This window comes from Leuciscus leuciscus, assembly GCF_965113295.1.
Source record: "Leuciscus leuciscus genome assembly, chromosome: 3".
Lineage (NCBI taxonomy): Eukaryota > Metazoa > Chordata > Actinopteri > Cypriniformes > Leuciscidae > Leuciscus > Leuciscus leuciscus.
In genome coordinates this window covers 30,340,591-30,364,223 of record NC_138727.1, presented here as the reverse complement: position 1 = coordinate 30,364,223, position 23,633 = coordinate 30,340,591, and the positions used below count along the sequence as shown (strand labels likewise).

Genomic DNA, 23,633 nt, shown 5'->3' with positions numbered 1-23,633 from the left:
CAGAAAATGACATGCTCTGTAAATTAGATATTGGAATACTTACTTATAATATCACCAATAATACAAGCCAATATTTTAATACACCCATTTGTTAATATTTACTACCAACATAATGTATGGGATATAAAATATTCTACGTCTGTAATAATATTTTATAGTCTTTTAACAGATAGCACTTTAAAAGCAAGGTTGATACAAGCGTCACAAAACCACATTTTCTTGAATCATCTTTTAATAAAACAAGGAACCACGGAGAACAAGAGTGCTGAAACAGTCTGATCACAAAAATGTTTCAAAACAAAGCAGACAAATAAGGGGAACAAAAGTTAGATGCACATAACAAATAGGTACGGTCATTTTATTGTACATCTTCAGTACCCATTATATATCTCACAAACATTCAGCAACCGTTGTTCACACATCTTGACGTTACAAAAAAACTTCTCTAAAACAATTGTAAATGACAAAGTTCTTATGCAGTACATAATTATCACTTCTGATTCAAAGTTCAAGGGTCATGAAACCTTAGACAGCATCTCCACAGGCTAGTATTTCCAGTCTCTATGGTTCTGTGGTTCCTTTGAGGTTTAGGGCAGCAATCCTCCATCAGAACTGATTTAAAAGCAGTTTCAGTGTGTTATAATAATCGTTGATAGTATGGGTTAACAGCGATCTGAGATCAGTTCTTTCAGACTGTACTCACTGAGCGTGCTCAGGAGACGCACAGCTCTGCTGGTGTGCTGAGCTGTTGGGCTGCAGAGGCGGAATCAGTCTTCTCCTGTCCACTCGACTGGCTGGAAGCCATTTTCTTTTTGAAGAGACGCAAACTCAGTTGCACAAGTTCATTGTCCACCACTGGAGCGCTGGTGTAGATCTGCTTGGTTGTGCCCTACACGAGGAATACAGAAGCATTAAACCAAACACTGAATCATGTACAATGGTAATGATTGGCAACACTTCACTGATACATTCCACACAAATAGCACCCCTCACAAGATGAGATTTATATAAGGTTTTTTGTTGTTGTTGAAAGAAATGAATACATTTATTTAGTGTTTATAAAACTGATCAAAAGTGACAGTCAAGACTGTCAAATAAATGCTTTTGAACTTTCTATTTATAAAAAAAATCCTGAAAAATATTAAGCCCAATGATGTTTCTTGAGCATCAAATCAGCATATCAGAATGATTTCTGAAGGATCATGTGACACTGAACACTGCAGTAATGATGCTAAAAATGCAGCTTTACCATCACAGGAATTAATTACATCGCAAAACATATTAAAATGGAAAACAGTTATATTAAATTGTAATAATATTTCACTATATTACTGTTTTTACTGTATTTTTGAGCAAATAAATGCAGCTTTAATGAGAATAAGAGACTTTTCAAAAACATCTTGTCAACCCCAAAACTTTTAAACTGCAGTGCATATGTTACTTTGTGTTACAGTCTTTTTTATCTCATCACGTTCAATTTAGACTGAAAGCTTGGGTAAAACGGAATTTGTCTGAGACTTCTTTGCAGCTTAAAGGGCACCTATTATGCCCATTTTTACAAGATTTAAAATAAGTCTCTGATGTCCATAGAGTGTGTGGGGTACTTTGAGCTGAAACTTCACATACAGATAATTTTTTATAGCATGTTAAAATTGCCTTTTTGATGATGAGCAAAAACACGCCGTTTTTGTTAGAGTCCCTTTAAATGCAAATGAGCTGCTGCTGTCCCTTTCATTACTGCCATGATGCTCTGATGTCAGGAGTAAATGAAGACTGCTTTGTAATAATAATAATAGGTGCCCTTTAAAAGTGGTGTAGGAAACACCGGATGGAAGTTTTTATATATACTCTTCAGTATTTAAATTAAAAATCGATTTAATAAAATACTCATAATTGTTATTTCTCTCAATTCTTTCTTTGATACCTTGGACATCCTGACTAGGTAGATAGTTCCAGAATAGAGCTCACTTTCTCAATACAGTTTCAGAAAGGCCAGGTTTTACAAAAGAGGTGGCCCCATTTAAAGACCATAAGAGCACCTTGTCATTTTTCAGGAGCTGTCTACGTATGGCAATGTCTCGGCGAGCACACAGCGCCTTGCAGCAAGGGCCCAGGCTCCTCAGTAGGTTGGCCCTCTCCATTCGTCTGTTGTATGCAGCCATGTTCAGAGCACCCAGATCATGCTCTAAGAGTTTATCAGCATCTATGGATTCATATTTTGAGATTCAAGTCACAATCAACTACAATTGATCACCACAAAAATTATTTTCAATACATCTGCTATCTATAGAGCTTTGTTTCTATACGCTGATTTCACGCAGCCGTTATTTTGAAATCGAAAGCGAGGCTCCGGTGGGAAGAAAACCGGAAGTGTCGCCTTTAATCACAGGAGAGTCGTGAATGCGATGGCGTATTGTTGTGTTTAATGATGTTGTGTCAATTCTAAAAATGTACATACATTTCTTGCATACTTTAGACTATATACAGTGAAATTCATTTATAAATAAAATTTTTTTTTTATATATAATTCAGAATGTAAAAAAAGAAGCAGGAATGAACTATATATATATCCTATATTGAATAGTAACATCCAATAGTGTAAATCGTGGCAGCAGCTTCAGGTTGGTAATCCAAGGCATTGTTGTTTATCTTTACTTCCGGGGTTCTTCCCACCGGAGCCTCACTTTCGATTTCAAAATGGCGGCTGCGTGAAATCAGCGTATTAAAACTGGAGCATTCACTGAAAGGTAGATTTGCACATTCACCTTTAGGGTCTTCCAACTCTCTGGAGCACACTTCTTTAACTCTGGCAAGGAGCTGAGGCCCAGCTAAGCGTCTGGACACTCCTGCTCTGAGGAGGACAGCCCCTGGGGTGAACCGCAGCAGCGCTGCCCCGGGAGTTCTGGGCTCCTGTTTTTGCTTGGGCATCAAACTGGACCAATCTACATCAATCACATCCAGAGGCCCTGAAACAGAACATGCAAATGGTATATTATAAACAGTTTGAATGTGGGATAGAGGAGATTTTGAGATGGACATTACATAGTTATACATGCTTATGGCTTTGTCAGTGTGTGTATTAGTTTGTGAAATTGGAATCTGTGTATACTTTTAAATTTTAGTTTTTCTTAATTTATTTAATCAACTGTTCAAACTGAAAAAGTTACGTGTGGCCAGATGTGATGTTTTGTTTTTTGCTAGAATGTCCACATTCGTTGTTATAGTCACAATGCAAACAACTGTTTCTCAACTGATGGGTCGCAAGACCGTTCTGAGTGGGTCGCAGAGTGTGCAGTCAAAGGAAGATATTTTGAAGAATGTCGGTAACCTAACAGTTGATGGACCCCATTGACTTCCATAGTATTTTTCCTCCCACTATGGAAATCAATGGGGTCCATCAACTGTTAGGTAACTGACATTCTTCAAAATATCTTCCTTTGTGTTCAGCAGAAGAAAGAAATTCATACAGGTTTGAAACAACCTGAAGGCCCGGTGTGCGGGCGATATTCGCCGACGTTTAACGCCTCGTGACTAAACAAAGGGCGCCAATGTGAGTGTGCACACCGACGCGAAAAACGCCACGCGTAAAAGCGTTTTTTTTTTTTTAAACGCCTCGGGTTCGTTTTTTTGGTTTGACGCGCCGCGTCAAAAACTATCCGACCAATGAGATTGGCGCTTTTGCTCACGTGTCTGGAGCTTCTGAAGTTACAGTAAAACACAACTTGGGGGCGCTCAAACACAAAACGGTCTTGCCGAGCACACACACGTAACAGCGAAGAAGATATACGCCAAGTAGCGTCTACACTGCCCATAGACAGACACTGCGGGGAAGAAATGACGAGGAAGATGCAAGGCAAGATGAATGTAGAGCTGCTGGTCTCGTTGGTGTCGGAATAAAGAACTATATGACAAATGCGACAGCGACTACAAAAATCTTGTTAAAAGAGAACTGTTATGGAGTGGTATTGCTGAGTATAGACTGTTATGGAGTGGTATTGCAGAGTATAGACTGTTATGGAGTGGTATTGCAGAGTATAGACTGTTATGGAGTGGTATTGCAGAGTATAGACTGTTATGGAGTGGTATTGCAGAGTATAGACTGTTATGGAGTGGTATTGCAGAGTATAGACTGTTATGGAGTGGTATTGTATTTCTGTTTTACATTAAGCGCCATCTAATGTCAGGGAATGAATTTGCATGTTCACTCGGCTCATCGTCAGCGAAAAACGCTTGGGTGTGAACACAAAAAACGCGTTGAAAAACGCTGGCGAATAACGCGCGCCGATATTCGTCCCGGTGTGTACGGGCCTTGAGAGTGAGTAAACGATGACAATTTTCAAAAAAATCTATACTTTTGTGGTGTTGCGTACCAGAAATCTTTTCTTCATCTTGTTGGTCATCCCTCTTCTGACTGTCTGCCAGAATCTCATCCAGTTCATCATCACTGATTGGCTCATATTCCTCACCACCTGACACAACAGACTGCACATCTTCCCCTTTTCCATCCTCTTCTTCTGAATGAACAAACACACATACATTAGGTAGTTGAACAATCTTTTTATACTTCAGACTATAGTGAGAAATAGTGGCGGGGGAGACTTACCATCAAGACTATCCATTTTCTCTAATTCAGATGTTTCCCCTTGCAGATGTGAATTGTCGGCTGGTTTATCTACATCCATGAGGGCTTCTCTGGGTAACAGAGGTTCATACTCTCCCCTCTCCATCTTAATTTCACCTCTGCTCTTTGGTTCCCGGTGAGCTTGAATGTCAAACGGAAGCATCCTTTCCCGTTCACGCTCACGGTCCCTTTCACCACGCTCACGATCCATTCGCTCATGTGCCAGCAACCCTTCAGGTAAGAGTCGTTCCCTATCGCGCATCTCCCGCAAGTCTCTCTCTCTCATTGGATCCCGGTTGCCACGGAGGAGGGGCTCTCTGCCCCGCCCACCCCACTCACGAGGTTCAGGTTCCCAATCTCTCTGTTGGGTTTGTTGATTTTGCAGCTGACGGTGATCCTTTTTCTCCCGCTCTCGATCCAACTGTTCACGATCTCGTTCCCGCTCTCGGTCACGTTCACGGCTGTCGTAGGAGCCGGCTCTGGAGCGAGCCTGACGCTCAGACTCTGGTGAACTACGACGAGAACTGTGACTCCGAGAGTCCTGCCGGTCTGTGCAAGCAGATAAAAGTTTACGTTTTAGAGAATTCAAAACCTCAAAACCGTTATTTACAATAACAACCGTTTAGGTATTCTTTCACACATAATTTTTTGTTAGATTTAAATCTTGCCATTTTTATTAATGCATATTGTGTACAGTTACATTCTACACATGAGAAGCACGTTCAATCGGTTCCTGTGGTAACTTACAACAAGACCTACTTGTGATAGCGAGTGAAAATATCCTGCATCTAATGCCAAATCACTAAATACTGAGAATGAAATGAGGCTGATTTTCCTCATGTAGTATATTTTGTATATAGTATATGTTGTTTTGATCGCTTGTCAATCTTCCCACACAGGCATTCTGAGACACTAGTTTCCTTCATTTTTGGTTAACCTAAATGTGAGATTCCAAACAATTCCCACCCCCAAAAATATTTTTCAACAAAAATACTAAGAAGAATACTAAGGAACTCAAATCTTCTGAGGAGTCTCACCTGAGGAAGTACTCCGACTGGGTTCTCCTCTCCGAAGCTGATCAATCCTCGACTTCCTCTCTCCTCCCATCTGTTCACTGACCGCTGCTCTCTCCCTCTCTCGTTCCCTCTCCCTCTCCCGTTCTCTGTCTCTCTCCCGGGAATTGCCACCTTGGAGAAGTCCTCTGCGGGGCCTAAGCCCCTGAGGGCCTTCATCCCGGTGAGCAGACTCATTGGAGGGCGAGCGTAGTCTTCGCGAAGACGCACGGCTTTGGTTGCTGCCCATGCTACTGCTACGCTGCTGTTGCATGTCTGCTTGCTGCGGTTTACGCAGCATGTGTTGTGGCAGTAACGGTTGTAAAGGAAGAGACTGTATCAGCATCGGAGGGTCAGGGAGTAGCGGGGCGATTGGGGGGTCCGTACGGTCCCGGACCCCGCCACGTGCACCCCTTCTGGGGAGACGCTCTGAGGGAAGCAGCCTCTCCGGAGGCCTATCGGATGGTAGGGAGGCAGAGGAGCTCTCGCCTCGCTCTGGTACGTCTTCATCAGACCAGTCACTGAAGTTGGCTTCCAGTTTAGCTGGGAAAGAACTCTGTCCAGCCATTAAAGCCCTCTGGGAGGGAAGGTCATCCTTGTTGATTGGCGGGGGTGTACGTGGGCCTCGTCGTCTCTTGCTGACGGGGGGTTGGGCTACCAGCTCGTCCTCAGAAACATCCGACTCTGGACCTCGTGAGCGCTTGCGCTTCCTTTCTAAGGCTTTCTTCTTGGGTATCTTGCGAGGTGAGAGGAGAGCCTGGGGGGCTTCGGCCACAGTGGAAGAGGGCGGGGGCTCAGGGTTACTACGGTCTCCTTCTCCAGATGCCCCTTCCTCCTCTTTACGGTTCTTCTTCAGATTTTTCTTCTGAGATTTAGTCTTTTTCTTGCCCTCCTCATGAACTACTGGTAAAGGGTCTCTTTCCTCCATGGGAGGAGGAGTGAGGGCGGCAGAAGGGAGGTCCCTCTGCTCTTTTACCCTCCTGGAGTCAGAGATGACCGTAGCAGAAACGTCTGGAGCTTGTTCTCCACGTCGCTCTGCTCCTCTTCCTGCTCCTCTCTCACCACGGGAATCTACCTCCTCATGTCGGCCACGGCCTTCTTTTTTATCGCCACGCCGCTCTTCATCCTTCCAGCGATTGGGTTTTTCATCAGTAAAGGAGCGGACAGGTGAGCGAGCGGTCTCCTGAGGACGAACCACTTGACTCAGCAGTCGGTGCTTTTCGCCTGAAACAAAACCATACATTTTATGTGCAAATATTCTGCATATGTGCACAATACACCTATGAGCCAGGTTATGCCAAGTGCATGTTTTCACAAAGGGGTGAAAACATAACCTTGCACTTGCTCAGTTGAAGCCTTACCTTTCTCCTCCGTGCTGTTGTAACCGTCACTGTCTACAGGGCTAACCTCTCGCCCTCTTTTAGGAGATGGCCGTGGACTGGGAGTGTTCTCAGCACGATGTCTCTTACGGCTGCAAGCAAACAGAAGGGCAGACAGTATTTTAAAAAACCTGAGAAAGTCTATTTTTGTGCACTACTTTTAAATGTTGAATGTTTTTGAAAGGTGTCTTATGCTAAGTAAGGCTGCATTTATTTGATCAGAAACACAGAAAAGTAAGATAAATAATATTGTAGAATATTACAATTTAAAATTACTTTTTATTTTAATATATTTTAAAAGGTAATTAATTCCTGTGATGGCAAAGCTGAATTTTCAGCATCATTACTCCAGTCTCATGGTCTATCAGAAATCATTCAAATTTTCTGATTTGGTGCTCAGAAAATATTTAATATTATTATCAATGTTGAAAACAGTAGTGCTGATTAACCTAATATTTTTGTGGAAACCATGATACACTAAACCATGACTTAGGATTGCAGGAAAGATACACAAAAAAATACAGAATTTATTTGAAACAATTTAATGCATCTTTTTTTAATTAAAGTATTAATTTATTTACTTAGGCGTTTTCACACCTGAAAGTCCGCACCAACGTCCGAATCAAAGTTCACGTTTTGATACATTTTATACATTCGGTAAGTTTTGGTTGGGTTTCACATTGCAATTATGCGAGCGCACTAAAGAACTTTAAATGACATACTTGCATACTGTCGTCATCATCTATGTGGGCTGCATCTTGAATGATTGGACATTGATTGACGTGCGTCTGACGTCAGCATGTTGTCATTCGGCGGGTAACTTTGACATCGTTGCCACTATACTGATATTATTACGCCATTACTCCCTTCAGCACACTATACTCGAGGCTAGCTCAAATTCGCTAAATGACCATCTTCGTTGTGCGAACATTTTATTGTCGCTGGCAAGAAAGGAGGAGAAGACTGCGGGCAATCCTACGAGAACCACCGGAACTTCCTGTAAATGGTCTGAAAGTCCGAACCATACAGAAAACGCTTTCACACTAGAAACGAACCAAACCTTTGTTCAGTTTGATCCAGACCGAAACTATCTGTTTGGTCCGGGGGAGGTTTCACACCTGTAATTATGATTTGGATCAAACTGAAAAGTCCGAAAATCCGGACCAAACAAGGTAGGTGTGAAAGGGCCCTCAGTATTTCTTACTGACCCCAAAGTTTTGAGCAGTTGTGCAAGTGTATAGTCATTTTGTCAGGATCACAAAACATAATGCTTTATTAGACAACTTCTGAGCTTCTAGAGCCCCTTTCACACAGTGCGATGATCCCGGCAAATTGCCCTAATGCCTTCTGTGTGAACGCAAACATGACCTGGGATTGATGCCGGGTTGGGGACTTAGTATCATTGCCATGTTCAGTCCCGGAACGCGCGCTGTGTGAACAAAAGCCGTAATAATGCCGTGTCGTAGTGACGACGCTGAAGCCGGGATTGTTCGCTAGCTAGTGAAACGGTACGTAATGCGCAAGTTTATGATTGAATCAGAGAAAAAAAAATGCACAAGCGTGGTTTCTCGAGAGAGAAATCTCAGTTCATAAGCAAACTTAAGACGCTACTGAGACATTACAAGTCACATCGATGTCACGTGTCTTTACGGGATTTTTACGGGTTGTGTGTGAACGCACTCTCTGATTCCGGAAAATCACTGGCAGTGTGAATGAACCGAAATCAAACGAACCCGGGTAAAATCCCGGGTCACTTTATCCGTGTATTTTCCGGAATCTCTGTGTGAAAGGGGCTTAGGTGTATAAGAGTAAATTATGTCTGTGTTCACCATAATATTAAATTAATACTGAAGTCGTCTGCAAGATAACTTTTTCTATTCCTATAGCCAAACATTAAGTTGCAAGATGGTGCAAATTAGCTTCGGACTTAAAATATGATTAAATAGGAGTGCGTGATATATTGATACAATATACTGGTTATCAGCTGTTGTTAGAGATATTTAAATTTACTGGTATCAGTTGATATTAGATATCTCTGATACTGGATTTTTAAAATTGATATTTTCCTGTATTTTTACATTTAAATGGCATTTGGAATCAATTAAAGGTGTTGTAATCTTTGGCAAATCTCAAAATGAACAATTCGAATTTTTCACAATGACGTCAATTCAGTTGTAGAACTTTAGTTTTTAATTTATTTAGATAAAGACACATTTAAATTTTATATGGCCAATAACATGAAGAATAATTATTGGCTAATCATCAGAAAGAAAATGGTGTTACCTTATTATGATAAGAAAGATGCTGTAAAATGATTTTAAAAAGTACCACCAGTATGTAGTTATGAACAACAAAGTGTTAAACATTTTAGCAGCCATGCAGTAATATTTACTCAACACAAGTATTACAGAGAGTTTGTACTTAAATGTGACCAATAACACTACAGCACTTACGTGTTCTTTCTCTCTTCATGAGCATCTCGGACAGAGCGGTCCTCTCGTGGCTCATCTCTTCTGTCCCGCCTTTCTTCCCTCCCTTTCTCTCTCTCCTCCCACTCCCTCTGCCTTTCCCTCTCTCTTAGCTCCCTCTCCCGTTCCCTCTCCTTTCTTTCTCGTTCCCTTTCTCTCTCTCGCTCTTCTCGCTCTCTTTCCCGCTCCTCCCTCTCTCTTTCCCGCTCCCTTTCCCTCTCCTCCCTCTCCCTCTCTCGTTCTCTTTCCTTTTCTCTCTCCCGCTCCCTCTCCCTGACTTGCTCACGTTCCCTTTCAGCCTCTCTTTCCCGCTCTTTCTCCCTCTCTCTCTCCTTCTCTCTTTCCCGTTCCCTCTCTCTTTCTCTTTCCCTGTCCTTCTCTCTGTCACGGGTGCGGTCATCTCGTCTATCATCCCCTCGATCGTTCCTTCGATCATCTCTCCTTTCGTCACGCTCAAGGTCCTCGCCGCGGCTCTGCTGGCGGCCAGGAGAGGGCGCTCTTTGTTCTGTCGAACAAAGACAAATTTCCATCAACACCACAAAAAGTTGCTCTCCATGCCCTCTGATGTTAAAGGAATAGTTCACAAACTTATGCACTTAATTCAAAGTTTTGACCCCCCCAATATCTGAGCCCTTGAAGGCCGCTGGGTAATTCGCTCCCTGAATTAACACATTGGGGGAAGCATTTAAATAATCCTATGAATGGATATAAAAAAAAATGCAGAATCGAATTTTAATGTGAATCGTCTTGAATCGTTCTGAATTGAATCGAAAACCTATGAATCGTGAATCGAATCAATTTGCTGTCTACCCAAAGATTCACAGCCCAACTGCATAGTCTTCACTTTAAGAATTAAAATATACATTGATTCTTATTATAACTACTAAAGTTATTCAGTTAAGAGCAGTGAGTGATTTCGTCTGCCTTTTGTTTAACATTAATGACACAGACAGCAGCAGATATTTGCATTAGGCTTTAAGATCGAATGTAAGACCGCCTGAAACCCCAAGTATACTTTGCTCATCCGTGTTCTGCTCCATCTCACAGCGCGCACACAGAAAGCGTGCAGGGATCAGTCTCTTTTGCAGTTTAATGCACTTTTATTAACTCTTTTTAAAATAAAGCATGTCCCACAATAGACTGCATTTTACGACAGTCACGTTACATGATTTGGATTAAGCTTTTAAGGCTTTTATGGTATTCAAAAACAGTGTCAGTGTCTCTTTCAATTAGTAGTACATCTTCAATTTCTATTATAAAGCGGCTCTCCAGTGTGTTCATGTTTTTAACCGTGGATATCTGACCTCGAGGGACTGAACAGAAGAAATGAACCGGAGAAGATTTCCACGTCAAAGAAGGCGGAGCCTCAGAGCACATCCACCTATTACATAATCGCCACGAACCAATGTTATTTCGAAGGCATTTACAGCTAGACTCGTTCAAACTGCTGAAACGAACAGAACACAAACTTGGCCTGATTTTGTTCAAATTGACATCGCACCAGTTTGTTCTTCGATTTCGCTTGAGGTATAAAGCCTTTACGCTTTCTCCAATAGCAGGGCCACAGAAATTGGTATCTGCCTATAATAAGAACGTGTCTTGCTTATCAGTCACCTCTTTCTCTGTTGTCACGGCGATCTCTCTCTGCATGTCCTCCTCGCCGTTCATCTCTGGGCTGTTCTCCTCTCGGTCTGTCATTGTCATAGCGATCACGATCAGTGTTCCTCTCTGAGCTCCTCTCTCTCAGGCCACTGCTGCGGGACTCCCAGCTGTCATGCCCACTAGCACTGCTAGCGTCAGTCTGTGATGCTCTACCACCACGAGATGTACCTGAAACACAAAATTCATCACATACTCTGCCTGAGTATTTTAAATAAAATTTTCAAGTTCTCATTTTATTCCATTACTCCTTACAAAGTAGCTAATTATTGTTACATTTAATGAAAAATATGTTACATTGCTTTAAATTAGCATTTTTCAAGCTGAAGCGCTCCTCCAGCTTGCAAGTGCATCTTTTTAAACTTTAAAGTGGTATTTTTGCTGTGGACAAGCGCAAGACAGGATTCTGATGTGTAAAAACAGCTAATGTTTTAACAGCTAAAGTAATTTAGCAACACAGTTGACAGCTTGTTTTAGGATTTAGGTGTTGCAATATACCAGTAAGATTACTGTTACTATGATATAAAAAAAAGAAAAATTTAAGTTATTCCTACACATATATGATATATCAAATTATTCACTGTCAGTATTTATCTTAAATCGAAATTTAAAGAATTTGAAGAATTTGACTGACATTAGTGCAGCATAATTATGGCGAAAATCATAATCATTATTATTAGATCAAAGTCTTATTTCACTACATGAGTAATTTTAAATATCAATGAAATTTCACAATTATCGATACTTCAGCAAAACTAATACTAGGTTAATTTATGTAAGAAAAAGGTCCTCAAAATAAGTACATTATTCAAGTAAACAGTCAGCAATATAATAAGATCAAAGAAACGAAATACAAACAAAACGGGACAAATAAAATACAACAGAACAGAAGATGTATTAACAATGGTATTCAGATAAGTAATAACAAAAAAATGAATAATCAAATGTAAAAATCAAAACAATGCATATAACACTGCAAAGTCTTACTGTACACATTAAATATATTCAGTCAAGATCAGTGAGTGATTTTCCTTTGGCATTTGTTTGATTATCATTAATGACAGACTGCAGGTATATTAGGCTGCTGTCACTTTAAGAGCTAATGCACGGATCCAATATACTCTTACACACGCGTTTTCTTTCTCAACTGTATAAGTTTACTTAAGACATGACCCACTGTGTTTGCGTGAATACTAGGGATGCACAGAAATGAAAATTATGTGCCGAAACCAAAATAATGTCTAATTTTTCATGATTTTTTTTTGTATAATTGTATTATTACTTTAATTAAATTCAGTCATTTTATTGAATCTGAATTTTAAAAAAAAATACAAGCCAATAAAATAATATAACCACAATTTTATTTAAAGTAACACCAAAATTGGACAGAAATATATTAAAATAATATTAATTATCATATATTATTTTTCATTCAGTTCTATGCAACAGAAACAGATTAATTTTTTGACCAATTATCAAAATAATAGTATAGTCCAACAAAGGCAAAGCTATTATTATCAGAGCATGTGAGCAGAGTGGGAAGCAGAGCAGTGAATGAGACAGTAGCATCATTTTACCAGCACTGCCAAGCACAGCTATACCACGTTACAGCACAGTATAGGGCTATTGCAAACAGAACAGTTTACTACAGAGAAATTTCATGTTGGCAGGTTATTTGAGCAGAATTTGCTTTTCCGGTAAGCGTGAGTGGTACATGAGTGGAACGTTCGCTTGGGCCGTGAACATTGAGCAGAGCAAACTGGGTGCCGGTACAGACTTACCTGCTCGGTCAGAGTCACTTTTAAGTTGTGCATCTATGGAAGCGGAGCCACATGCAAAGTTACAAAAAATTTTTTGTGAAACCTGAGTGCTGAACACTGAGGGGCGAGGCGACAGATATTTTCGGCCTTTTTTCTCTTTCGGCCAAAAACGGAAAATACAATTTTCGGCCGATATTTTTTCGCAGGCCGAAATTTCGGTGCATCCCTAGTGAGAACTCTCCAAAAAGGCATTTTGACATTTTTGTGTGTATGCATTTAGGCAGATATCGGAAGCCCATTTGCTTATCTGCATTCGCCTTCTACTCGCGCTCACAGAAAGCCACCTAGGGAACAGTGTTTTGCGGCTTAATGTGCTTTTAATAACACTGTTTAATATTAAACACGTCCCACAGTTACAGTAGACACCATTTTACAATACTCACTTATTTGGCTGACTTGGAGGTTAAGTTTGAGAGCACTTTGAAGGAAAGGAAGGTGTGCTGGCTGGAGGGAATGCGGCACAATAATCGTATTACCTCGATTATCTTGTTTTCAGAATCGTTGGAAGCCAAAAATCGAAATTGAAAAACAATTCTGATTAATCACACAGCCCCAACTGATATCATAATTCATTAATTAAAAAATTTCTATAGATATCACAATAATATTGTTATTGTGAATTCTTTTGGCCACAATAACCATGTAGCGAAATTCTAATATCGTCACAGTTTTTTGGATGTAGATGACAAAGAATGTGAGCAAGCATCTTCTCACCTTTCTCTGTGGCGTCTGATCCACGGCCCCTCCCTCTGCCTGTTCTTTCAGCTCGGGATTCGTTCCTGTTGTCCACTCTGCTCTCATTTCTCATTTCCTCCCTTCCATGTCCTCTTCCATAATTCCTTTCCTCTTGGGTTGTTGTTTCCTTCTTTCTATGGGGTTCATTTCTTTCTCTTTCTCTTTCCCTCTCTCTTTCTCTTTCCCTTTCCCGGTCCCTTTCCCTATGCTCCAGGGATTCCCGTCCTGAACGGTCTCGCGTTTCTGCTGCACGGGCATCCCGAGTGTCTTTGACCTCCCCGCGGTGCTGCCGATCTTCTCGGACATCTCGTCTATCCCGTTCGCTGCGGCGGTCTCGGCTGTCCCTGCAATCACGCTCATCTCGGGAAGAACTCTGCTCGATATCGTAGTCTCGCTCATCACGGCTGCTGTCTTTCTCACGTTTCCCACGGCTCTCTAAGGGCAGAAAGGAAATTAAGTGAGCAAAGGAGTGCATCACGTGTATTACCGTTTCCACAAAAATATTAAGCAGCACAACTGTTTTCAACATTGATAATAATAAAAAATGTTTCTTGAGCACCAAATCAGCATATTACAATGATTTCTGAAGGATCATGTGACACTGAAGACTGGAGTAATGGCTGCTGAAAATTCAGCTTTACCATCACAGGAATAAATACATTTTAAAATATATTGAAATACAAACAGGTATTTTTAATTGTAATAATATTTTTTACAATATTTCTGTTTTTACAATCAAATAAATGCAGCCTTGGTTTGCATAATAGACTTCTTTCAAAAACAATTTTAAAAAATCGTACAAATCCCAAAATTTTGAACGGTAGTGTATTTTTACTTGCATTCTGTCATAGGAACCAGTCGATAAAAAAAGAATAATGCATGCGTCATGAACGTAAAGTATTTGTTATATGGTTCCCAGTTAATTTTTGATTGCGTGCCGTGTTTCAATTAAGTCAGTTCAGTCAGCTGAGGCTCTGAACAAGTCACTGACTTTATGGATGGACTCATTAAAAAAAGAATTGGCTCATTCGTTCGCAAGTCATTAACATCAAAAGCCAAATACTCTCTAATGACTGTGTAATATATAAATATGTGTCTCTCACCATCTCTGCGCTCATGCCGCCTCTCCTGCAGTGCTGGACTCCTGTCTCGCTCCGCTCTCCCCCTCTCCCTGCCCTGCGAGCGGTGACTGGCACTGGGGCTGGACCTGCGATGGGCGGGTGTTGGTGAGGGGTCTCTCTGGGGGGTGAGTGGAGAGCGGGAGCGACGTGAAGACTGAGCGGGAGGGGGTGAGGATGAGGATGGAGGAGGAAGGTCCCGGTAAAGAGGAGAGACAGAACCCCGTCTGTGGCGAGGGGATGGGGAGTGTCTCTGGGCCGAGGAGCCAGAGTGTGAAGAGGGAGAGTGGTGTTGTCGAGAGAGAGGGGAGGGGCTGCGGCGGTGACGGGGTGGAGTTCTAGACCTGAGAGAGGAAACGCATCAGATGAAATTGATAGCTGTACCCACAATATCTCTAAAACAAAATAGTTATGCAAGTTAAACATCAGGATAATCCACTTATATCTGTCAGCTTGTAGGGACTTAAGGCCGTGACACACCAAACCTACATCAAAGAACAAGCAGTGACAAAAGCCGACTGTGCTGTCACCTCCCGTCTGGACCAAAAGATTGAGCTTGAACACACAGAAGACAACAGCCAACTAGCATGAACATTCAGTGCCTGTGTTAGAGGAAATAACTGTCTATAGCAGCAAGTGGCAGTAGTCTATATTCATCATTCAAAATGGAAAACAAAACTAGGACTGCAGATATACAAACCGTAAACAAAGAAGCTCTTGCTTACCATTTTGAGTATGAATCATGTCGATCATTTTCTTCATTTCGGACAGTCATGCCGTTATGAAAATATTTGCGTATTGGAATGCTCAGTTAAGATTAATATGTAAAATTAGAATAGCCTTCTGTGTGCACTCTTCACTCTTTCGCTATTCTCCTTGTGCACTGGTTTGCAAAGCTGAACAGCCAACTGGAGTAATCGGTCTCACAGACTGATTCAACATGATCAATTGACCAAAACGCCACCGGTTGGCTCCGACACCCCACAAACTGATCTGACAGACGCTTACCAATGGCCCATCGGCTTGGTGTGTCAAGGCCTAAAGAGCCATTACTCCAATCAGATGTGTCACACATGAACCTTTAGAAATTCTCATTTTTGATGAATAAAAAGGTTTTTTGTAACAATATAAAAAGACTTTACTGTCAATTTTGACCAATTTTTGACCAAAATTTATTTGAAAGAATTAGGAACTAACAATTTTGTTTAAGATTTGATTGATTTTGACACTTAACTGATCAAAATACTGCAAGGCTCAATGATATGTCGGAAGTGACACTGGATTAACAATTATTTAAGTGAAGCTCTTCTCACCTCTGCTGCGAGGCTTGTTTTTGGGAGGTGGGTTTGGGTGATGATGACTTCCTTCTGGTTGGGGGAGACACTTCCCTGGAGGGTGGGGAAAGGCTTCCAGAACGTTCCTCTGATGTTATTGAGCGTTTGGCTTTATGGGAACTATCTGATCGGTCCCTGTAATCAAGGAAAAGTCAAAGATTTATTTATTATTTTATAATATTCAAACAAAATTATATTTGATTTGTTTTCACACACCGATAAAGCAGATACTATCAATTGAATCTGGCCCAGCACCATTGAAATGAGCAAATACGACACACAATAGCTGCATTTCCACTGTTGGGCCAAAAGCAAGCGTGCAAGTACGTAACAGGGCCAGTTGCATTTCCACTTGGTACTTCCGGGGCTTAATCGGGCCTCCTTTGGGCTTCCTCAGCCCAACTGCCAGGGTTTTACTTTGGTCCAAAGCGGACCAACTGGGGCTTAAACGGTTATCTCATATAACTCCTGTTTTCTGCCGTTGCTGAGCAGCAACAACACGGACAATTGTCGAGAAAATGCTGTTCAGTCGATGGATGTCAGGAAACTACATCATTGCACAGGCTTCCGAACAACATTAATTTGAGGAGTTTGAGGAGGTGGTTGGTTGTTTCCTGTCGTCGCCGATTCGGGGTCTGAGTCCGCCTCGAACATATAAGGCCAGACAACATTTCCTTCAGCAATGTCCATCTTTACAGGTGTTTTATTTACCTTACTTGTGAGCATCACCAAGCCACAGCAGGCTACAGCATACATGACCCTAGTTACCTATGGTTGGCCTGGCCGTGTGTCACTCAGAAAACAACAGGCCAATCAGAAGAGAGGCTCATGAATATTAATTAGACAGGCCAAAATCGACCTGTTCTTAGCAGAGCTCCCGAGAAAGGAGCTGTAAAAATATATTGAGATGGTTTTTGGTACTTATACCGCAAATATATATTCTTAAGGACATCAAAACTTAAATAAAACTCCAGAAAGGTGTACAACATGGGACCTTTAACAATACTACAATGTATGAAACTTTATGTTTTGTGGATTTCTTTTTAAGGTGACCATACCTGCGCTTTTCTTTTTTCTCTTTGTGTTTCTCCACATCTCGTCCTCTTTCTTTGCCTTCTTTAGGTTTGTCCTCACATTTCTCCTTGTTTTTGTGTTTATTTTTGTGTTTCTTCCCAATCACTGGGTTCTCCACAGGGACAGGTGGAGGAGGACTGGGCGTCCGTGGCCCTTTTCTTTTTCCATGGCCACTCTTAGATGACCTGGTCAAAAAAGTAAATAGCAGTCAAGTATTTAAATTGATAAAAATCTGTTTAAGTTCAACTAAATGCATATAATTTTCCTAACCTGCTGTCTGTCTCCTCTATCCTGTTCTGGTCAGATACTGGAGAGGAGATGACTGAGGAAGTGGAGGACTTTTTTTCTTTCTTTCCGGAGTTCCCACCTTTCCCTGCTCTATGTTTGGGTGAGCCGCTGGATTTACGGGACGAGGGTGAACCCTTAGAACTGGTGCGCTCAGGAGAAGCCTAAGACAGATCAAGAGCACACCAAAATAAAACTCCAAAGATAACAGTCAGTAATAAAAGGCTAATTAATACTAAAATGAACATTAATTTAGACTTTCTCTTGTCTGTGTTCAAATAACTTACCCTGTCCTTAGAAGAACTACTGGTCCTGGTTTTGGAGACTGGTTCCTGTTGAGAACATGCATACAGATTACTATCTGTATTGATAAATTCAGGATAACTCACATAAACCTTCTTTCAATATTTGGAGTTAATGCAGTAAAATGTCTATGGTAACACTTTAATCAGTAAAATGATTGCAAAAGCCATGATTTAAACAACTTTACAGTTCAAATGTAGATTGACAAAATGTACTCTATATCTAATTCCTCCTTTATTAAGCATTATATAGAGGTAATATGAAAAGAATATGCCATCAAATCTTTTCTGAGGACAGTCCATTCGCTTTAGATAAACATTCATATTAAAAAAACAGCTCCACATTTTTACTTTGAACAAAGTACCTGACACAAACCTTTGTTTTAAAAAAAAAAAACCAACTAAAAACATTATGTGGGTTTAAATTGCTGGGCTCCGAATTGACCCCAGAGGGTTAAAAATGTTGGTAAATTTGAGGGTAACAGGAGGGCCAAGAGAGGGAATGGAATAGGTTTCACATGTTGCTTGCTAATAAATAGTTGTCAATTCGTGATACTTTCTCATCTCTTAATTTTTTTATACTTAAAATATACTTAAATATACAATAGAATTGTTTAATTCAGTGATCGGTATTGCTGCTAACGGTAACACTGCTTCCAATGATCGTAATCGGCCCCAAAAATCTTGAACGGAGCACCCTTATTCTGAAGTTTAGTCATCAGATTAAGTCCTATTGCAATTCCTGTTTTTCCTTCCCCAAATTTAAGAACTCTTGAAATTATAAAGAAAAAGTCTAATACCATTTAAGATATTTATGGCCTTAAATTTGATATAACTGAATTTAAGACTTTAAGGACCCGCGAGGACCCTGCAACGTGCAACCCAATCTAATATACCTCTTTCTTGATGATGATCTCTTCTCGTTTGTCCATGTTTTCCTGTTCCAGCTTCATCAGCTCACGTTGAATCTTCTGTCTCTTCATTTCAAGAGATAACTCGTAATCGTAGTCACCGTTATCGGAATCTAGTAAAATCAATGACAAATATATAACTGCTGGGAAAAAAATGGCAAGGAGACAACGAAGCATTACCTGTGATGAGAGGAAAGACTGTACTGCATTCAAAACCCCTTCATCAATCATCCATCAAGTTCACCCAAAAATGACAATTCTGTTATTTACTAACCGTCATGTTGTTCCAAACACAATTCATCTTCAAAACACAATTGAAGATATTTTTTAATTTAGTCTTTTATTCACATATAAACATTGATCAAAGCACATACATAGAGCACATCAAAAATGGAAGCTTTAACGTGCTTGCTTGACATGCAAGAACATGTCAAGTACAGTTTAGTTTACCATTAGAGGCTGCAGAATTAATCGTAAAAAAGGCTGCGACCTCAAAACACCCACACGATTGACTCGGCTATGTCTATTAAACCTGACAAATATGTATAGGTCTTCATGTAAAGGAATGAAACAGCTTAGAAAAACAGTCTTTTCAACCACACAGTATCATTATTTCTGTGTTATAATGAATACATTTTAACAGAAGTACTGGGATAAAAGTTTATAGCTCAGATATAAACACTGAAGTTTACAGTAGCGACCAAAATAGAGTAAATTATCTATTGAAACTAACTTGATGCTTCAAATAAAGATTGTATTATTACATTGTTATATCAGAAAGTGGTGAAAAGGGAAAGTTAAAAAAATGTAATTGTCACTGAATCATTAATTCAAAAGATTTGTTCTTGAAGTCTTTGTGAGTGAGTCATTGAGTCATTCATTGGATTTTTTTTAAATTTATTATTAAAATGTTTTTTTTTCAATAGTATTTTTTTGGTATTTATTTCTAGTAAATTACTTTTTTTTTGTTTAGTTGTCTGTTCAGAATTGTGGGAGAATCACGATCTCTGTTTGAAACAAAAAAAGTGATTCTCAAGAATCGTGCAGCTCTACTTACCATATTTGATGTGCTCTATGTACATTGATCAATGTTTATATGCGAATAAAAGCCTAAATTAAATCTGTTCATATAAAGCGATCCAAGTCTCTTCAGAAGACTTGGATTAAACTGCTCGATTAAAATTCTTGTTTAAAAAAATGTGTTTCAAAGATAAAAAAAAAAAAAGTATTCTGGGTTTGGAATGACACGAGAATGAGCAATTGATGACAGAATTTTCATTTTTGGGTGAACTATCCCTTTAAATGTCTTCTAATCAGATACATCAACTTTGTGGGTACTTTGGAGAATCTTCACCTTCACGACTGGCTTCCCAATCTGCTGTCTCCTCCTCACTAGCAGGAGTGCGTTCCTTTGTGATTTTAATATCCTCTTTCTCTCTGTGTCTGCCTCGGGATGAATCTCGCTGCTAATGAAAAACAAAATTTAAAAGAACTCGCCAAAAACAATCAATCAACAATGGCAAATTGTCCCAGCAAATGTAAGCTATTTCAGCAGCCTACTCTGGTTGTAGGTGAAGTGGGTTCGTCTGCGTCTCTTTTCTGTGTGTCACCATCTACATCCTGTCTCTTATTCTTCATCCTCTCCCTGAGATCCCCAGGGGGCCTCTCGGCTGACCTGCAGGCCAGCACACATGCAGAACGTCAAGCATTCGGACAAGAATTTGAGCAGGTACATTTACGAAACAGCATCTCTTCAATTGAATCTCACCTGCTGAACGTTCCAGAGAAGCCTTTTCCTCGTGATGGGGTTCCATGTGTGTACCGACACGTGTTACCGTAACTGCAGTTCCCAGTTTTTAACCAGTTTCTACAATGAGTCTGCAAGGGAAGACAAATGTGAGACAGTCTGTTGCATTTATACACTTTACAAGGGCACCTGGACCAAAAAAGACATTTTTAAACCCAGTGAACTACTACCTAGACACCAGAAATACTTTCTAGGTAGGCAGCTCACCAAGTTTCCATTGCTCAATAGTGGGTGACGAGTATCCCTACCTCTGCTGCATTACTGGCCGTGCTGGGCCCGAGTCTCTCAAACACGCTGGGCCTGCGGGAGGGGGTGGTTGTGCTACTGCTGCTGTCCGATATGGTCTTTGAATTCTCCACTGTAACCTTCCGCCTGATCTTGGACATTCTGCAGGGCTGCATTAGAAAAATGGCAAATAAAAGGCACCAGCATTTTGAAGCTGAATGCAGTGTTGTAGTTAAGACCAGCTCACTGAGTCAAGTCACAGAGACCAGAAGATGGTCAAGTCCGAGTCAAGAATAAGACCAGAAGAGGGTTGAGGTCTTGTCAAGACAGAGATTGAAGACGAGTTCGATTCAAGACAGAGTCCACACGCTCCAGAGTGCATGACCAATGACAAAGAAAATATGGTTTAGGCATTGTTAGAGACCAAGAAAACATGGCCTGTTGAGTCATGTACTTGGAAGCATGTGGACTATGTCTTGGCTCAAACTCAACTCTCTTCTGGGTTTGGTCTTGACTCTTGTTCTCAACTACAACACTGGATGAATTACATTACATTAATTCTAAGGTCACATTCATATCTAACTACCTCAGCCTACAGCCTATATTATTGTGCCATTCAAGTGGAGTCTGAAATCTGGAAATGGTGACTTCCGAGCACATGAACGACCAATTGAAGTCATATTTACAAGTGGGAAACTCGGAATTCTAGATGAGACACGAGTTCCTGTGTTGTGACGTGGGAAGGGGAGTGTTGATTTGAAAAATGGCAACAACAATGATAATATAGGCTATATAATATAGCTTTAGTCTAAATAGAGATCAGAGCCGGTAGCCTGTTAAATCACAAAATTTTCAGTTTCAGATCTAGCTTTTGGGATTTATTGTTCACAATATAATTCATTTGTTTGGTCTTATGTACTTTAATGAGTGGGCTTCCACACTTTTTGACCAGACAATGAATGTCCCTGACTTTTCCAGTCGTTCATGATTACTTCGTGTATTTAAAAAAAAAACTGTAGCAGCTAACGTTACAAAGATTGCAAAGGAAGATTTATATCAGGTAACTTACCAATGCCTAATATTACGAGATTTACACATTTATAATCTACTTATTTGTGAACAAACGTCTCCAAAACGACAACAAACTTCCATGACTTAAATATTTTTCTTTTTTCAGACAGAAAAAATAATAATAAATCACAATTTTAAAATGATTTGATAGTTCCTGTTTTCCCGTGGGAGCCCCGTTCATGTAAACACTCGCACAAGCACAATAGTCACATTTGTGCAAATGCGACTGCCTACCTCTCTCTATAAGGTGCATTAACAATATTATAACGTAGCTACTAGCAAGGCATGCGAGGTTTCACTAAAAAGGTGTTTTCTAATCATTCGCGTGTTTTAAGCAGTCATTCATTCGCAGAATGCCGCGGTAGAGCAGCATATAGCCTAATGCCGCGCGGCCTACACTGATAGCAGAAGCCTCGATAACGACCCCGCTGAAACTGCTGCTGATTGACCCGTAAACAAATACAAACAGGAACTTTACCCGAATATGAATGATGCGTCAAGTCCAGTTTCACAGACTGTTGGGGATAAACTCCTAATCACATGCAAAAGTCTTGCAAAGCGGACTTCCCCTTAGCCGCCGTCATGATGCTGGAGTGGCGAGACAGCGCAAACTGCACCCGAAGTAGCAGCAGGACTGAGGAGAGGAGGATTATGGGAAACTGGAGGGGGTATTTTTGGTTTGTTTGTTTTATATTTCGTTTAAACCGTTACTTTAAAAGTAAATAAATACAATATACATGGAAAATATAGTTAGTAATGTAACATATTAGATTACGCTTTTAGATAATGTATTCTGACTACGTTTTTCTTTATTTTAGATAACTTTTGATCTTACTCATTTGTCACATGGACTTCAGTAAGATTTTGTACTAGCCTATATGAGACAAATATAGTGCATTTTTCTTTTTTTTCTTCTTTTTTTATAAATGGAGGTGTCTGCATTGCAACACCCATTCATTCACCCATTTAAAAAAAAAAATGTTATGTGCTAATGTTTTTCTTTGAAAGTCTTTGAAACTGTTGATGACTGCTATAAATGTATCTTTGGTGGCATACTAAAGTTTCTGTACCATTCATTTTTGCTTGCTTAGTTGGTAGCCTACATAACTACAATGAACATGTACTCTCTCTTCTCTCTCATCATCATTTTAATTTATTTCCTCCAATGGCAAGTTCAGATTTGTTCATGGCAGTCACATATTATAATGGCATGTGTCTTTTTAAATCTAAATGAGACAAAAACTTGTTTGACAATGTCTTGTAGGCTTTGCAATGGGATTTTGTAATATTCTTAGACTTTTTCAAGATTATTACAAACAGATATATTAAAGAGACGGGTTTAAGAGCTTTTTAAACTGCTATTTATTTTTCCTTCTTATCACCTTGCTCCAAAACTGATGAGCATCGTTGAACATGATTTCACCAAGTACAACATGATCAACACCTTTGTCTGCCTCATCCCCAGAGGAAGCACCAGTGCCCTCCTTGTCCCCTTAAAATGCACCTGGGCTTGCCTCTTCCCCAAGAATAAGAATCTACGTCCTCATCCCCAAAAGAAGCACCTGTGCCTGTCATCTCCCCACAGTGGGCACCCACTCAAAAGAGACCATGATTATGGAGCTTTGGAGCTTTGGTAAATCCCTTCTATCTTAAGTAAGCTGCTGTTCGATTTGTGATGTGATGCAATCTGGATGTAATGATGCGATGTGATGAAGTTGTGATGCAATCTGGAATCATAAATCACACCATGTTTGTTAATTTGGCCAGAGTAG

General features: G+C 40.3%; 1 protein-coding gene and 1 long non-coding RNA gene across 6 annotated transcripts in view; one reads left to right on the top strand and one right to left on the bottom strand.

Moving 5' to 3' along the window:
* LOC309495675 overlaps window positions 1–23,633 on the top strand; it is a 295,015-nt gene that overhangs the window by 233,040 nt on the left and 38,342 nt on the right. The gene's annotated exons all lie outside the window — the stretch shown is intronic.
* zc3h13 (zinc finger CCCH-type containing 13) lies at window positions 215–22,497 on the bottom strand. 5 transcript variants are annotated; one of them, XM_082163547.1, is made up of 23 exons: window positions 22,340–22,478; window positions 20,814–21,004; window positions 20,527–20,636; window positions 20,319–20,433; window positions 20,113–20,224; window positions 18,744–18,871; window positions 17,833–17,877; window positions 17,531–17,709; window positions 17,245–17,445; window positions 16,166–16,321; window positions 14,838–15,196; window positions 13,714–14,169; window positions 13,383–13,484; window positions 11,135–11,350; window positions 9,506–10,025; window positions 7,035–7,144; window positions 5,659–6,897; window positions 4,604–5,170; window positions 4,371–4,514; window positions 2,766–2,966; window positions 2,040–2,203; window positions 704–889; window positions 215–612 (listed from the first exon to the last, which is right to left on the bottom strand). In XM_082163547.1, the coding sequence occupies exons 2-22, from the start codon at window positions 20,964–20,966 to the stop codon at window positions 713–715; spliced, it is 5,454 nt and encodes a 1,817-aa protein (XP_082019673.1). In that variant the 5' UTR covers window positions 20,967–21,004; window positions 22,340–22,478; the 3' UTR covers window positions 215–612; window positions 704–712. The 5 variants fall into 5 exon arrangements, with proteins under 5 accessions (XP_082019673.1, XP_082019676.1, XP_082019674.1 ...); XM_082163550.1 differs by having other exon boundaries at window positions 215–889; window positions 20,814–20,960; window positions 22,340–22,497; XM_082163548.1 differs by having other exon boundaries at window positions 215–889; window positions 4,371–4,511.

Bases quoted from the DNA above. Each gene is read 5' to 3' on its own strand.
- zc3h13 (XM_082163547.1), bottom strand. From the start codon at position 20,966: ATGCAGCCCTGCAGAATGTCCAAGATCAGGCGGAAGGTTACAGTGGAG. The intron at 20,434-20,526 runs GTGAGATTCAAT...GCTGGCCTGCAG, and splicing joins TTCTCTGGAACGTTCAGCAG to GTCAGCCGAGAGGCCCCCTG. The intron at 2,204-2,765 runs GTGAATGTGCAA...ATGAATCCATAG, and splicing joins AGAGTTGGAAGACCCTAAAG to ATGCTGATAAACTCTTAGAG.